Source organism: Epinephelus fuscoguttatus, linkage group LG17 (assembly GCF_011397635.1).
Source record: "Epinephelus fuscoguttatus linkage group LG17, E.fuscoguttatus.final_Chr_v1".
NCBI lineage: Eukaryota > Metazoa > Chordata > Actinopteri > Perciformes > Serranidae > Epinephelus > Epinephelus fuscoguttatus.
The window spans coordinates 26,031,132-26,047,917 of NC_064768.1; the positions used below are offsets into that span (position 1 = coordinate 26,031,132).

The 16,786-nt window shown below is 42.2% G+C and overlaps 1 protein-coding gene across 2 annotated transcripts in view; it reads left to right on the forward strand.

The window, feature by feature from the left end:
- The first annotated feature begins 919 nt into the window (after positions 1–919).
- The window catches only part of pum1 (pumilio RNA-binding family member 1), a 32,753-nt gene continuing 16,886 nt past the window's right edge, over positions 920–16,786 (forward strand). Inside the window, exons 1-9 of one of the 2 annotated variants that reach the window (XM_049601782.1) lie at positions 920–1,042; positions 7,062–7,234; positions 9,754–9,876; positions 10,214–10,282; positions 11,499–11,604; positions 13,973–14,166; positions 14,505–14,677; positions 14,778–15,042; positions 15,148–15,241. In XM_049601782.1, the coding sequence (XP_049457739.1) occupies positions 7,073–7,234; positions 9,754–9,876; positions 10,214–10,282; positions 11,499–11,604; positions 13,973–14,166; positions 14,505–14,677; positions 14,778–15,042; positions 15,148–15,241 (1,186 nt within the window). In that variant the 5' untranslated portion in view covers positions 920–1,042; positions 7,062–7,072. The remainder of the gene's footprint in view (positions 1,043–7,061; positions 7,235–9,753; positions 9,877–10,213; positions 10,283–11,498; positions 11,605–13,972; positions 14,167–14,504; positions 14,678–14,777; positions 15,043–15,147; positions 15,242–16,786) is intronic. The other variant, XM_049601783.1, reaches the window with a different exon arrangement.

A 16,786-nucleotide genomic window follows, 5' to 3' on the forward strand; every position in this document is an offset into this window, starting at 1 on the left:
GTTGTAGGTCTATAATTTATACAATAGGCCTAAAGTTCATTCATACAAAAGACAAACTGGTGCTTGTGAAAGTTGGATGATGCAGATTTGGGACTGATTGTTTTAAACATTGCAGTTGTGCTTGAGGTGCAAAGGGACAGACAAATAAAATGTATATGACTGTAACTTTATAGCTGTACACTTATGCCTATTTTATCTTGTATGACTGGACCACACAGGGATGTTCAGCAGCCTCTCCTAAAAATTTCCATATGATTACCATAGCTTTCCTTACTGGGCTGCCATAATCTAGTTGCATTACGTCACCCACACGCCGGTTTGGGACAGACTATCCTCCAGTCTGCAGCCCCGGGGTCGCCACTGGCGCCTTACCAAAAAACCAAAAGGATATTTTTGTTATTTGGGCCACACGCTCCCCTTCTCACACCATCCACTTACATTCCGGAGGTGTACCGGAGCGTCCAGCAGCCGCACACTCGCTGACAGTGTGGCGCAGCACGTTGCCATGGCTGCCAAGCACCCCGTTACCTTAGAGACCCCGGTACATTGTGTACAATCCACCCCCGACGAAAACACCGTATATGTGTCCATATTACAGCAGATAACCACATTTTGTTTAACAGCTTTCTACTGTAAGTACCACCCACGTCCTATGGTGCGATATAATTTATATGTTATATATCTGTGTAGTTTATTTTAGTGACGTCCTCCTTTTCAGCAACACAAACGGCTGTACAGGAAATGTCTAATTTAAAAATATATTTTTACTCCATTGACAAATAATGTGAATGAACGCAGAATAAAATGCGTTATAAATACACCCCATAATACACACAGGCTACAAACACATAACAAAGGGACCGGTCCGGTATGACCCTCCCCTCCCGGTTGGCGCAATGAACCGCACGCTCTTTCTCATCCCTTCCCGTCATGCAGCGCTCTTGCCTGCTCCTCCGTCGAGCCGCCATGTTGTCGGAGTGAAAGCCTGGGGTGTCAGAGAGAAACTGGGGCCGAAATCCGCGTCCATCCACCCTCTCCGCCGGTGAGTATCACCACTTCCCCGGTCGCGGTGGCACGGGATATTATTTATTCACGCATCGGTGCGGGTATTATCGCAATGGCGGCTCTGGGGGCGGATAAACAGGAGTATTTCGCGCGGCAGCAGCGGCTGCCTCCCTTTCTGCTGCCTGCCTCCTTCCTCCCGTTGTGTCGGTCTTCCGCTCCAGACAGCTCTCGGGCCTTTGTTAGCATCCGCGTCACGGGGACCTGTGGGGCTGCGGGTTCGGCAGGCAGGTACAGACCCCCGGGTGTGTATTAATAACAAGATGGCGATATTCAGGCACCACTGCCGCGGTTTTAAACATTGTTAGGAGCCCGTGTTTGGTCACCGGTTCGCCCGGGCTAAGCGTGTGTCGAGAGGCCGTGTTATTGTTGGTAGACATGGGCACTGAACCCTCCATAACAGATCCGAGACTGCCATGAGTGGACGCATATGCATGATAATAAAACCCCCGGTAAACGTGACACGAAGCAGCTACATGCTCCCTTTGGTTTTGATGTGTCATGTCTGTTAGGAGGGAAATGTTTGGTGTATGTTGAGACACCTAACGTTATCTTCTGCTAGCTGCAGGTTGCCTGCTCGTATTGTCACACCCCTGTCTGTGCCCGGTATGCGGTGGATTGATCCCCGGTATTGAATAATGATTAACCCAGTTAGATTGTGGAACACAGTGGCGGTTTCCTGAGTTTAACTTGTAGTTTAACAAGCCGTGTGCGTCTCGCTTTGGGGAATGGCCACAGTGTTGTGGATTTCCGGGTGTTTCTCTACCTGATGTCTGGTGCTGTAGCAAAGGCATAAAGAGCTAACATTTCCTAGTTGCTCAGTGAAGTAGTGGAGCAGGAAAACAAACGCATGAGTACATATGTGAGTGATCACTTGGCAGGCTGCTTTGTTTTTATCTTTTGGGACTGTTCAGCCGGTCAGCTCGTGGTTTTTGTCTTCATGAAGGTGGTGTGTGTTGCACAGTGGTTTCAGCAGACTTGAGGGAAAGCTGCATGTGTTTGAAGATTCATAGTGTCAGACAGGCTGGCAAAGTTAATTACTGTATGTGGCTGAGTGTAAAAAGTACCGCTTGTAATTTCCTCATGGCCTGTAGGGACACTAATGTGAAACTGGTAATTTTAACAGAGATTAGAGCTTGTTGGATGAGGAGAGGTTGTAAAATACAAATTATATCCCTCAGACCACAGAAACCCACCACGGTCGTTTTGCCCAGTAGTGGCCACGACCACCAAACTGTGTGTGCCATGCACATTGTATATGTGGTCTGTAAATGCACACAGAATGACAATCTGCCCACCCCATGACAGGGCGTCCCTGGTCTTCTCAAAATAAGGGTTTGTCTCCATTTCTTTGCAAATAAACTCAGTAACCTCTTATGTGCAAACTTACTGTTATAATTTTAATAGTCCCCAGTTACACGCTACACCTAGTTACCTAAGTGTTGGCTACACTTAGCTCAAATGAATGCAGTATATTACAGTCAATATTGTTCTAGAGAGGTGTTTATGTAACTTTAATGTCATTTTGGAGGATGTCATTTGTGGTGTATCTGTATTGTCTACCCTAATGCAACAGCACCACAAACTGTAGCCACCTAAATAACCTTTAAGTTGAGACAAAACCAGAGTTGCTCCGATAGCAGTATCACAAATGACCCATTACTGCCTAAAATGCTGGGTTAGGTATCGGCGAGCACGCAAGTCTGCGCACCGATACAATTTATTAATAAACTTTAAATAAGCCTGTTTTCAGACTGGGATAAAATGGCAGTTTTTACACAGATATTAGTTTTTCTTTGGGGCTCTAAGGGCGCATTCACACCAGGATAGTCCAGGGGACTTGATTCAATTGGGTGGGGAATGCCAAAAAATTTCACACCTTCATTTCATTCGCTTCACTTTCACACTGCACTTTTTAAAGTGGACCAAATCGCCTGGACAGCGTCACACAGTTACAACAGCTGCTCGTTTGTGGGTGGTATTGCCCGCTCTACATCACTTACTCTCTTTGGTTCACTTCCTCTCTTTGGTTCGCTGGATAGTCTGTTTGCATTTCCCACTGCAAGCGAACCACAAAAGGGTTCACTTGCAAGTGAACCGAGACCCCCAGTTTTCAAGCAGACCAGGGTTCGCTCATTTAGTCCGCATCAGGATTCGAATGAGCGTTCACACCACTCCAAACGAACCGAACTATCCGTGGAAGTGGACCAGGATTTGTTTAAAGCGGACTGAACTGCGCCAGTGTGAATGAGTCTTAAAGCAGTACCCTAAACAGCAAGGTGCAGCCACTGACAACTACTGTTTTTGAGAGCAGTTAAGAAGAATTGATTAAATAATATATGTTAGCTGTTAGCAGCATGTTAGCGCTTGTGTTGCTAGGTTCAACATCATCATGTTTTACAAATGCCTAAATCTGATCAGTGCCATATAACAATGATAGCAATGATGTCAGTTCTTTTAAAATGCAGTGGTATCAGATTGGTTCTCAGTGTTGGTCAGTAAGTTCAGGTATCAGAATCTGTATCAGGAAGGAAAAAATTGTATTATAACATCTCTGACAACAAAACTGAACATTATAAACTTCATCAAAGTATGATTTATTGCAGGACTGGTGTAATGGACTGCATTTGTTTCTGCTGGGTGCTCCTAATGAACTAGCAACTGAGTATGCACCCCTGTGATGGTATGACATATCAGTGTGGACTTCTACAATGAGCAGTGATCTGCAACCACGTCCCACCTAAAGCCACACTTGTACAGGTCTTTATAACAACCGCACCTCTGCTGGAAGAACATTTTGAACCAGGGCACGGTAACACATTTGTTAAGTGTTGAAATAGTACTTGGGGCTGCTTAACATAGAGACTTTTTCATGAGGTTCCTGTGTGGGCAACTTTTATATCTATGGTTCCAGAGTTAGACCAGGTGTGTTTGTTTACAGCCACATACAGCAGTACAGTGAAGTTTACAGTATGTCACGCTGGCTGCAGACAGGCAGGTTGGCAGTTAAATCACCTGTCCCCTGGGCCGGCTTGTGAAGTGATTCTCTGGTTTATATCTGTAGCTGTTGATCCCAGCTCTCTTGCTCTGATTATCGACAATTAAGTAGCTTTAATGGCAGGCTGCCACTTTGCCCCAAGAATGTTAGACCTACTGTATGATTAATTTTAGTGCTGTAACCTACAAACTCTGTAATGTACTTTGGATTAAACTAATAAGACTATTTACATTAAATTCTGTTTCATTAGTGCTGTGCTGCAGAATGATATGCAGCTCTGCGTTCGAAATAGACATTACATAAGTTAATTTTACTAAGTAGACCATTTTGCTGGAGTGAAAATATTCGTATTCCTCTATGGCAGTTTTTTGGATACAGTGCCTGACAGGCCACATTACTGCACTGTGTTGTCAATTCATTATGTACACCTGCTTCAAACTATTGCAATCTAAAGCACTGTTGCAGCAAACCCTACCTTTAAGACTGAAACACATTTTAACCATTATAAAGGTAGTTTTTATAGCAGTGCAGTCGTTAAAGGTTGCATTAGTTTTAGCTAGTTGTACCAAATAATCTGACAGCTGTGTGTAGTTTTACATGAAAACCAGTTCAAGGTACAATATTTGTTTAGATATTTTTTGCATCACCGGTGCCTGAAGTTTTCAAATGCTGGAAAATGACGGAGACATATTGGCTCCAATCACGTGAGATAACATAGTGCTTACTTTTTCATTGACGTATGGTGTTTCAAGGGATTTATAGAAGCAGCAACACTGACACTGAACTTTGATCATGACACGTTTTTGGATTAGATGACCCGTTTGTTTTGCTCAATATCTTGTCCGCTGTCTCCACAGTTTCATATGAAGTAGAGTATGTGGTCACAGGTTGTCTTTGTTAGCTAGTACAGTCTAAGCTGGCAAAAGGACTTAGTTCTCAATGCAGTTACAAAGATTAATCTGACTTGCTGCACCACCCTGACTGGATTTATGCTGCTACAACAGATTTGCATGCTTAAAACTGCACTTGCCAGTTTATTAGGTACATCTAACTTATGCAAACTTCATGCTGTTTGCAAACTTCATGCTGTCTGTCAAACTGCCCTGCAATAAATTCTACTGTGCCAAAGGTTACTGTGTCATCTCTAGTTGTAAGCATTATAGTGAGTTGTTAATTCAACTTTATGGTCAGTTTGTAGGCTGTACTTTGTGTTGCTGTTTAAAGAGGTATTTCAAATTGGTGCTCTTTGACCAGAGAAAACAGAGGGAAAAGGTGCAGGTAGAGGTAGAAAGCCCACAACTACCAGAATGCACTGCGCTGCTCTGGACCAATAAACGCTCTGGCTGGTGGGTGCGAGTTGCCCGTTCAAAAACAATATTGCGGCTGGCTGGTAACAAACAATCTCAGATTATAGTTTAACAGTAAGCTAAAACATGTTTCTGAAAATATGTTAGGTGAGACACAGAATCTTGGTTCATATTCTGCTTAGTTTTACTTTTTGTTCTCAGTATCTTCAGTCCTTTGATTTCAAAATGCAGGAAACAGTATGGCACCCACTTCCTGTTCACAATGTCATGTATTACAGCCAAACAGTGCATTAGAATATGAAGACATTTTAGGTGAGAAATAGGCAATACAGTAACAGAATCTTGGTTTGTATTTGTTTAGTGCTGCCTAATTTTACAGTTTGAGCTGAGTTTGAGAGAGAGAGAGGGGCTCGCGCTCTCTCTCTCTCTCTCTCAGTTCGCTTCTGTACTCTTTGTGTTTGTGGTGGCATTGGGCATACAGTCAAGAAGGTTTACAATCTGTAGTAGGAGCAACAGCCCTGGAGCAGGCTCAAATCTGCTTGATGTTGCAAAACGCTTCATTTTGTATATTTAAGCTGGTAGATATGAGTAAGGACGTGGTAAGATGGAGGAAAGTTTAAGATAGTTCATTTACACATACTACCCACATCCACATGCACACTAATATTCCTGCGTTATTACAAATATGGCAATCTTCTGAATTCGATGCAGTTTGGAATTTCTGAATTGGCCTTTGTTCTGAATTAAGCATTTTGTGATTAAGCCATGTTGTATATGCCAGTATTATTCAGGATTTAGGAGCGTTGTTTTTGACATTTATACAACACATTCAGACTTTTTGTCTCAGTTGGGTTTTTTTTACTGCAGTTTGCAACAAATGGCGTCTTGACATTTCACAGTCGGCTCAGTGGGTTGTCATAGATGCGTTGTACACAAAACAACTCGCAAACAGTTTGCAAAGCTGTGGGGTAAAGATGCATGCCCAAAAGAAAAGCCCACATTTCTGTTTGAAAGGACAAACTAAGCATTAAGAGAGATTGGAATATCAACAGGTTTTTGGATATGCACAGTCTAGATATAGCAGCTCCAACCTTTTCAGGAAGGTGGCTGAAGGAATGAAAGAGGGAGGCTGTGTTTGTTTGGCTAAATAAGTCTGCCACCAGCGGAAAACTTTTAAAAAATCATATCATGACACAAGGACTCAAAATGGCACAAGCTGCTCCTCCTATTGCACTTTTCTATATTTTGGCGTGACAAACGACGTGTTGGGGCACATTGATCAGAGTCTGCAGGGCTCTGTGTACACTGGAATATTTGTTTTCATTAGACACGTAAATAGTATAGTAGGAATATTGTCTTTGCCATAATAATAAAAAAAAAAACGCATTATTTTGTGCTTGTTGAAAAGCAAAGTATGTTTCTAGTATTTAAACTGTTACAGCTTATTTACATAGCAGCAGTTCCATGAAAAATGACTGTTGGGGTCTTTAATGGCAGATATATTGCAAGGCGTTGTTAGACTGCATGAGTTTTAGGTAGGTGTAGCCTACTTAATAAAGTGACAGCTGAGCAAAGGGTCTCCATCCATTATTCTGTGTTAAACTGCTCAGAGTTTATCAAACATTTTGTTTGTTTAATGTATTGACCCAGTGTGCCATTGTTTGCATGTGACAGATGTTTCTCTCTTTGTACAGGCTGTGGTGGAATGAGCAGTGTGTGTGTGTTGAAGAGGAAAGCAGTGCTCTGGCAGGATTCATTCAGCCCCCACCATAGAACTACATCTCCCAGCATGCCCGTGGTGCTGAGCAGCGGAGGACATGCCCCTCCAACTGGGCAGACCCCTCAGGCCACACCCCCCAGCCAGCAGGTAAAGCCCACCACCATTTCACCTCAGATGTGTGGATGTCCAGTCTGTGCTGTTGGTCTTGTAGTACTAAAGTCCTCTCGATGCCATTTATATTGATTGAGAAATCTGTATTCATTCCTGTAAGCCATCGACAATCCCTACATTTATTAGTTTGCATCACAAAATGTTGTCTCAGCATACTCAGACCAAGCTCCTTTTTATTTTGGCCTAGTGAAAGAAAATATATCAGTACAATGCAAAACAACCAAATAATGATGGTTTTATTGCTGTTGGTTTGAGTTCGGAAGGAGGTAAATGACCATTTCTTAACTTTACTGACTATTGGCAACCATACTTGCCATTTTCAGTAGATCACAACAATAGAAGATGACTGCAGACAACTCTGACATGTTGTTGTTTGTTAGCTTAGCTAAACGTGCTAGGAAGGCTATTCTAAGTCACAGAGCGTGCATCATGGGCATGGCAACTGGTAATCATATGGTAGAGCTGGAAGAGCTTCTGCTTGGCAGCATTATTGCTTCAGAGTAAATTAAAACACTGGACAAAGAGCAGTAATTCAGTTGGGATCTGTGTTGACATTGTCCAACTGAATTTGGACAACATTAGTGTCTGGAAGTATATCAAATAGGCTTGAGCTGTTTGATGATGATGGTCATTTTCTATTGACTTAATTGAAAAGGACTGATTGAAAAGAGGTTGTCTGCACACTGATCTCAACATGCAGGTGGTTAAAGTCAGCAGCTAATAGCTAATTGGTTAACAATGGCAACAGTGCTGAAAGAGTTAACGGTGTTAACTTGGATTGGATGTTACATGTCTGCAGCAATATCGTCCTGATTCCAGCACTAACTGCCGTATGAGTGCAGAGCAGCAGCAGTGATTAGCTAACCAGTGGGTATGAACAGGGACTTTCATGCACTAACATGCATACGCAGCTTCTCTGTTGTGTGTAACAAAACACACAACAGAGAAGCTCGTATTCGACATAAGCAGAGGTACGAATGTGCTGAATGTCATCTAGAGTTCTTCTAATTCTCCTGGCCGGTGGTGACATTGATGCAATGTAGGACTGCAGTTAGCCTTTGATAGTTGCTGCTCATCAGTTGGGCTAGCTGTTATAAAATATTTCATTAAGATTATCTGTAGTGTGCTCTGAACTGCAGTCCAAAACGGATGAACAATGTCATGTTTCAGCTTCGTGAAATGTAAGGTTCTAATATAGGATTAGTGTCTCACAATGGTGTGTCTTGATAACAAGGTTAGCATTTTTCATGACTTATCCTGGAAAACAAACAAACAGTCCAGTCCATCTGATAAGTTGCAATTTAGTCAGATTTAATGACGTCTTGGCAACGTTTTCTACTGAACACTGTGTGTGTACAGCACATGACCAAGCCCTGCTGTTTCCAGAACATGTTGACTGATTCTTTGATGACAGTGTGTTGCGGGGAATTTTGTGTTTGCCCTCAGAATGAGTAAGAAAGGTAGTCAATGTAAGTTTGCCTGTGAAAGGAAATGCTGCCTCCCATTTTGACGTATTTGAGTTGTAGAGGGGAGGAAGTGGCTTAAATACCTCAACCAGTGGTGCTGTTTTGATGATGCGTACGCAATGACATGCATATGACATGCATATGACAAATTTGGACTCAAGTTTGGTCATAAGGTGGAAAATGATTCTTGTATGAATTGTTTGCAGTGACAGGAACTGAATGTCTTTATTTTAATAATGTCCAGTAGATTAATGACTTAAATAGAAGAAGTAGTATCCATTCAATATTCTCTAAGACACTAAAGTGCAGGCTTTATTTTCAATAGCAGCACAGAGACTGTGGAGTAGGCTCGCTGAAAACATAAGATTATCTGATTTTGTGGTGTTGTTGGTATCTGCTCGATCTGAAGTTTACCTCTGATATTTATACTGTGCAGTGTGCATGTACCTGGCTATGCAGTTAAATTATATTGATGATGATTTGAATGTTTTACATGTATTTGAATGCAGGAATGTTAAAGTTGGTGTGTTAAAGTCAACTCTATACAACATTGGTAAAGACTAGAGCTGCAGTAATTAATAGATACATCAATTAATTGTCAACTATTAAATCTTTTACCAACTAAGTTGACAATCAGTTAATCAATTTGAGTTATTTCTAAGAAAATGAAGCCAAAAATTCAGATTCCAGCTCCTTAAATGTGAATTTATTTTTGGTTTCTTTACTTACTAATTTACTTTTCTTTACCTATGACAGTAAACTGAATATCTTTGGGTTGTGGACAGAACAAGAGAAGAATTTGAGGAAGCTGATCAACAGTTTTCACCATTATCTGGCATTTTATAGTCCAAACAACTAATCGATTAATCAAGAAAATAATCGCCAATGAAATTAATCGTTAGTTGCAGCCCGAGTAAATACTTCAAATCCAGATTATACCTGCATGTCTCCCAGTTGTCTGCTGGTTACTGTTGCCAGTAATTTGAGGATAATGTGCACTGTGTGTCTGTGTGTGCGCGTGTCTCTAAGGGTGTGGCGGGTGCTGGACGTTCCCAGGATGATGCCATGGTAGACTATTTCTTCCAGCGGCAGCACGGTGAACAGCCAGGCAAACATCGCTGGCCCACTGGAGACAACATTCATGACAGCCAGGTGTGTGGGTGTGTGTGTGTTGGTGTGTGTGTTGGTATTGCACAACATACTTTTGTAGCACTGGTGTTGTTATTGCATAATGTCATTTGTACTACTGTTTTATAGTTTCAGTTTTAAAATTTGAAACATAATAATCAGTGGCCATTTAATGTTAAAAACACAAAGTACACATTTTATTTGATGCCAGTGTGAAGTCTTTCAAAACTTTTATCGTAGTGTTACACTGTAACGTTCTGCAAATCATTTATAAAGACAATTACTCATCAACAATTGTAATTAAAGCTGAGTTTATGTTTATACATTGTATGAGAGACCTAACCAGGCTCTCTGTTCACAGGTGCGATCCATGGACGAGCTGAACCATGACTTTCAAGCTCTGGCTTTGGAGGGACGTGCCATGGGAGAGGTAAGACCTTAGGTTTGATGGTCGGGGTTGTGTATGGTGTAGAGGAAGGTAACTTATGTGACCATGTAGCTCAGATATCTCATCTGGTAATGGAGCATTTGTGGTCACTCACAGCACGTCAGCAGTTTTGATATTCAAACTTTGGATTAAACTGTATTTGAAAAGATGAAATGCTATATGTTTAACACTTGTCTTGAAAATGGCTGCCCTGTATTTTCTGACTCTGGCACCTGGCTGAACAAATGCTTGATAAATTGCTGACAGAGAGTCAAACTTGAATAACAGGAAATCCAAGAAAAAAGAAATGGCTCAGTGGCTCAGTGAAAGGCCTTTTGAGCCAAAAGTAGTGTTGACTTCTGTTGGCATTGTTGTTCCCGAATGAAAAGCGCTGAAAGACGAGAAGATACTAAGCAGGGATGTTTTTTTAATTTAAGCTGGTTGGACTGGCTGTTGGCATTTATTAAACACAGTCTACACTGCAGTCTTGTGTTAATGTTGGATTAGTGCCCACAATTAGTTTTAGCTCTTTGAACATAGAATGTTCACTTGTATCTCATATTGAATGAATATTGTTTAGCTGCTATGGACTGTAATACATCAGTAATGAGATGTCTAAACACATTAGTAAAATTATCCAGAAATAGATCAGTTTACACACACTTTCAGATTTTGACGACCCGTTCAACTGAGAGTTTCCTGTTGCCAGAAGATACTGATCACATTTACAGAAACAAGGTCCTGTTTTAAAGCCAGAAAAGTGCTGCTGACTGTTTCAGATAGCGAAGAGAGATTTGGAGAAAAACACAAATGAGCTGCTTATAAAATCCACGCACTTAGAACTAGTTAAAACTATTCAAAATAATTAATAAAAAGCTTTTAGTGAGGAGCCATAATGTTTTGTGGTTGCTCTTTACACTGGCTTCTATTGTGGCAGCGTGTTATGTTGTTTCTGCTTCACTTATTGTTTGTTTGGGGCTGCAGTCAGGGGTCAAAGTACCTCCAGCAGATGTGTGTATTACTGGGAATTGCAACACAGCACTGGCAACTTAACACCAAAATAAAAGACATCCTGTAGGTTATCTTCTTAGTAAGATTTGAAGACCTCTCTGCTCAGATGGCTACTTTTACAAGCTAATCATTTATGTGTAGATTTTTTGCAACCATTTTTACCTCATCTTTTTCACCTGTTTCTCTTCTGTTCTCTGTGTCTATGCAGCAGCTGCTAACTGGCAAAAAGTTCTGGGAGACAGATGACTCTGGGAAGGATGGACCAAAAGGGATCTTTCTGGACCAGTGGAGGGACAGCGCATGGGGTGCCTCAGGTATTTAAACCAATGTGGCTGACATTATGGTGGCAGACCGTAAATAATGCCGGGTTGTTTGTGAACAGGGACGTTTTGATTCATGCTCACATCAAGAACCCACCAGAACAACTGCTGCGTGGTGTTGGAGAGCATACATTTAGATTGCTGTCAGAATCAGAGATGATCATGAGATTTGAGATATCTGGTGTATCATATCAATTGAATCAGTTATTTCTGTAGGTGTGATGATAAAAGAAATAATGCTGCGTTTCAGAGGCAGTCTGGCAACTCATTTTTGTATCAGTTCATCATTGTAGAGAAAGTGATGCATAAGAGAGTGAAATGCTTCTAGTAGCTTAAATCTGGAGTAGGCATTAAAGATACACCCTCCACCTGCAGTTCTCTCCTCTTTGTCCTAAGACCCTCCCACCAGATGACGACAAGCATGTACACACGCTTCGAACGGTAACCCAGTGTTTCCCATATATTGATTAATTAATCTTACTTCCTTGTAGAGTTACATGCAGCACATTCTCTCGGCTCTTCCTTTCCCTGCTCTCTCTGTTAATCAGACCAGAGTGAGACAAGAATTAGCAAGCTAGGCACTCCACCATCCGTCCACTTTGCTCCCTGCTGCTGTGCAGGGAGGAGGGCAGGAAGCAGCTCAGGAGACGGGCCTTTAGTTAGTGTCCGTGGTGACTCGAGTTAGGCAAGCGTAAACCCCCCAGCACCAGGTGTCACAGCGTGCTGGTGGCAAGAGACAGCACAGATTATAGCCTGTGTAACAGCAGTAAGGCTGGGTATCGTTTAGATAATAACAACACCATTACCAATACCAGTGACCTAAAAATGATACCAGTAGAGAACATAATTTGATGCCCTTAATGTGAAGGGTGTGGTGTATAGTATGGTCATATTTTTTAAACATTTTGGTCGCATCTTGGTACACTGAAATGCCAGCGTTTACCACGCTCAACTTCACCTCACCACAAACGTAGAGGTTGTAGCTACTACTGCAGGAGTGGGAGCTGAGTGGCCACACACACAGTTACAAGGCTAATTATTAGCATCATATGGCTAGTGTTACCTGACAGTTATAAACAGATTCAACAACAGAGTCAAGCCGTGCCTTTGTTTGTTGGTGTTGGATGTTAGCTGCTGCTGCAGTGTTAGTCTGAACTAACCAGGCAGACGTTGAACTGACTGTTCTGGGGAGAGGAGTGGCTTCAATACCTTAAACTCATACTCATACCCAGCCCTAAATGGCAGCAACAGTTTGCAAGTTTCCTGATCCAGTGGGGAGTCAAGGTGGTCTGGGCCTCCAAAGCCATGTACTGCGCTGGCTGGATATGTGTTGCTGCAACTGCTGGCTGGGGGTCTGTGTCCAGAGCTGCTGCCTGCTGTCTTACCGGTGAGGTGGTCTGTAGTGGTGGAGAATGAGGCGGCAGACACACTGTGATTCGAGGCCAAAGCTAATGTTAGCTTCGCAAACATGAACTTGAAGCCACAGCCGTGAGCCTTTAGGTCCACTTGGAAGAACACTAAACTATTAACATTTTCTCTTCATCTCTGAAACACTTGGCTGATGTTGTGTTTTATTTTGTGTATTGTCAAACTCTCTTTTAAACTCTCTTTATAAATCAGTCTTCCTTTGTTCGGGTGCTTTGCAGTTTTGGTCAGTTTTTTCCAAAGCTAGAAAAGCAACTTTCTGTTCAGGATTCTCCGCCATTAAATCAGCATTTCTCTCTAAATTGAACTGTGATTGGCCAAAGTCTCCCATCGTGGGTTAGATTTTCTAAACAGAGCCAAGAGGAGATGCAGAAGTCTAGTTTACTCTCAGTTCTCTTGAATTATAATATGCTCAAAGTTTGTTTCCAGATTTTTTGCCCAATGACGCCAAAATACAACTGCCGACTCCAGCTTTAACTTCATGTTGTGTATCAGACTGATGATGTATATCTTAATATCACATACAGCATCCCATGAAATGAACAGATTGTGACCCAGGCCAAGTATGTTAAGAAACATGGAAACCTCTTGATAAGTACTTTGTCTCATAATGGGGGGAACATGTAACAAATCTCAGGAGAGGCAGTTCGGATACCCCCAATGCAGCTGTAGGCGAGAGAGACAATTACAAAGAATGAACAGAAAGTTGTAACAGTTAGAAGAAATTAAAAAACCCAGGGGGTCTATAACCCATCAATGGGATTATAATTAGACTGATAAGATTAAATTCCAATAAAAGACATCCAATAAAAACGAAGCTTGTTAATGTTGCTTATGTGATGGAAGCGATCACTTTCACGGCTGAACAGTTTGTGGAGCAAATGTCCCATTCTCCGGTGCATGAATGTTATTTAACAGTCCCTCTTCCTTGTGTCAGATCACTCGGTGTCTCAGCCAATCATGGTGTCCCGTCGGCCAGGGCAAGGTTTCCATGGCGGTGGTGAAGTCGGGGTGGGCTCGGTGATGTCACCGCGCTCTGAGAGTGGAGGTCTGGGAGTTAGCATGGTGGAGTACGTCCTCTCCTCCTCGCCGGCTGACAAACTGGATTCCTGTCTTCGAAAAGGACCTTATGTAAGTCTTAAAGTCTAGTCTCTAGTCTTTCTATATAATCAATTTTCTTAATCTTCTGCATCTCTGCTTTGTTAATCTGAGGATCTTGACTTTCCACAAATCTACTTCAGCATCACACCTTTGATAATCTCGACATCCCATCTGTCATTTTTCTCTCACCGTTTGTCCTCCACCAGCCTGTGATTATCAAATGAGGACAGGTCTTTAACCTTGTCCATGTCACTCTGTCCTCCCCACTCTGTGCCTTTTGTGTGTTTGCCATCTGTCACTGTCAGGATCTCAGCACCCTCAGTTTGTCATTGTATCAGATATATTTCTTGTCTCTCTCCATCGCGCAGGGGCAGAGGGATGGAGAGGTGGAGGAGGAGAAGAGGGAGAAGCCAAAGGCAACATTTGAAGGAGAGAAACTGAAAGAGTTGACAGAAGTTGAAGCTGATAATATTAACGACGTCATCAACCCCAATGGGCTGCCCGTGCAGAACGGCCTCGACGTCGACGTCAAAGAGTTTGGGTAGGACTCATGGTGACAGACACACAGTTATAACTTGAAATGCTCCTACAAACGGCCTGTAGATGTAACCTGAACTCCTTCTCCTTTCTCACCCCTGCAGTCGTCCCCCGGGCAACATGCCAGCCCCTGGTCCCGAGGGTGACCTGCTCGGAGGTCCCGGGGGTGTAGGGGCTGATGGCTTGACAACCCTGGGAGGTGGTGGAGGGCCCAAACCTCCCGAGGACTTCTCTGGCGTGGAACAAGGTGGTGTCACCATGGACCCCATGGAGTCAGTGATGGAGCCGCTTCAGTTCGACTACAACTCCCAGATGCCCATGGACTCAGCGCCCACTGTGGGGTTATTTGATTACACCAACCAGCAGCAGGTGAGAGCACCAGACAGAGTGTAGTGTGTGTGTATATATAAACATTAGTCATCAGCTCTGAGTGAGATTAACATGTGATTCACCTGTCGTCGTGCACGTTTGCAGCTGTTTCAGAGAAACAACGCCCTAGCAGTGCAGCAGTTAACAGCAGCCCAGCAACAGCAGTACGCCTTGGCAGCAGCACAGCAGCCTCACATTGGTAAGAGGGAGTGTGTATGTATGCATGAGCATGTGAGCCTGAGGAGAACTGTATGTCAACATCTCATTTGCTATTTGACGAGTATGTTACATTTCATTTGACACAGTTTGCCACTGTCAGTGTGCCCTGAAGTGACACAGATAAAAGGAGGGGTTTTTTTGGCAGCATTTCTGTTGATTTGTTTTATTTGTTAGCGATGGGAACAGGGATAAGTATTGTTAAGATTTATCGATTTATCACTTATCAGTACAGATACTTATCCATATAATTATTCATAGTACTCTCCATTAGGGCTGCAGCTATCGATTCTTTTAGTAATCAAGTACTCTATTGATTATTCTGGTGATTAATCAGGTAATCTGATAAGAAATACTGCATGTATTCATTAAATTACTTTAGCTTTATTTAAGGGTAGTAGTAATATATATGTATATAAAAGAGAAAATAAAAGTCTCTGAAATTAGAGAGAGAGAGAATGAAGCTCAGGCTTTAACAAATTGACTACATCATTTTATTGTCCGTGTTGCTCATTTCTATAGTAAAACTTGGCTAAAACACATGATACATCGCCAGCTAACGTTAGCCACCGCATTATTTTCTGTTACCAATCAGACATTTTAAAGCCATAATACGCGTACGTTCTTGACATCTGTTATGAATTTCAGCTAGCAATCACTGATTAAGGTTAAATGCATTCAATGTGACGTTACCTTGTTGTGTCAGGTCCGTTTGGCGAACTCGTTGCATGCAGTGAATGTTTTCTACTTAGATGTTGTAGCATTGAGGACGTGCTATTGTGGTATGCTAACTCCGTTTTGCAATACACACTGGACTGTTTTCTCTTCGTTTTAACTTGTAATGATCCCACACCCTTGACACTTTGCCGTGTCCTCCATAGCAATTCTTACAAATGTCTGGTGGTGATGTACTTTAATGCTTCTACACTACAAGAAGCTGAACATAAATGATTTTAGAAATTACCAAAAAACTATAGTGCTTTAGCCTTTCAGAAGCTAACAGAAATAGAAACACACATTCAAAAAGTGAGCCCACTTTTTTGAATGTTTTGCCCTGTCAGCCACGACTGAAGAAAACAGAATGTGAACATGCAGCACCGCAACGTCAAATGACATCGCCTGACACTGGCAGTTTCGTCATTATTAGGGTACAGCTTTTTTTTTTTCTTTTTACAATTAATTAATGTTAATAGTTTGTCCAGAATCTTATCTGTATTTCATTGCTGACCAGTCAGGAACCAGTACCAAGTAGGTAGCAGTGGGATGATGGGAATGTGATGGATCACTGCGTACCACCATACATCTCTAAACACAGCTTTATAAGAGAAGGGAGAGTGCAACCACATGACTTTACACAGGACTCCATGTTATTTAAACCATTTATTTGGGAGTAAAAATGATACATTCACCTAAAATATCAGACCAATAGGAAGACTCAAACTGTCCCATTAGTCTCATAGTCAGATTTTGTTTGTTGATCAGTAGCAGTGACTCAGTAACAGTGACTCAGTGGGTGCTTCAGTTGCTC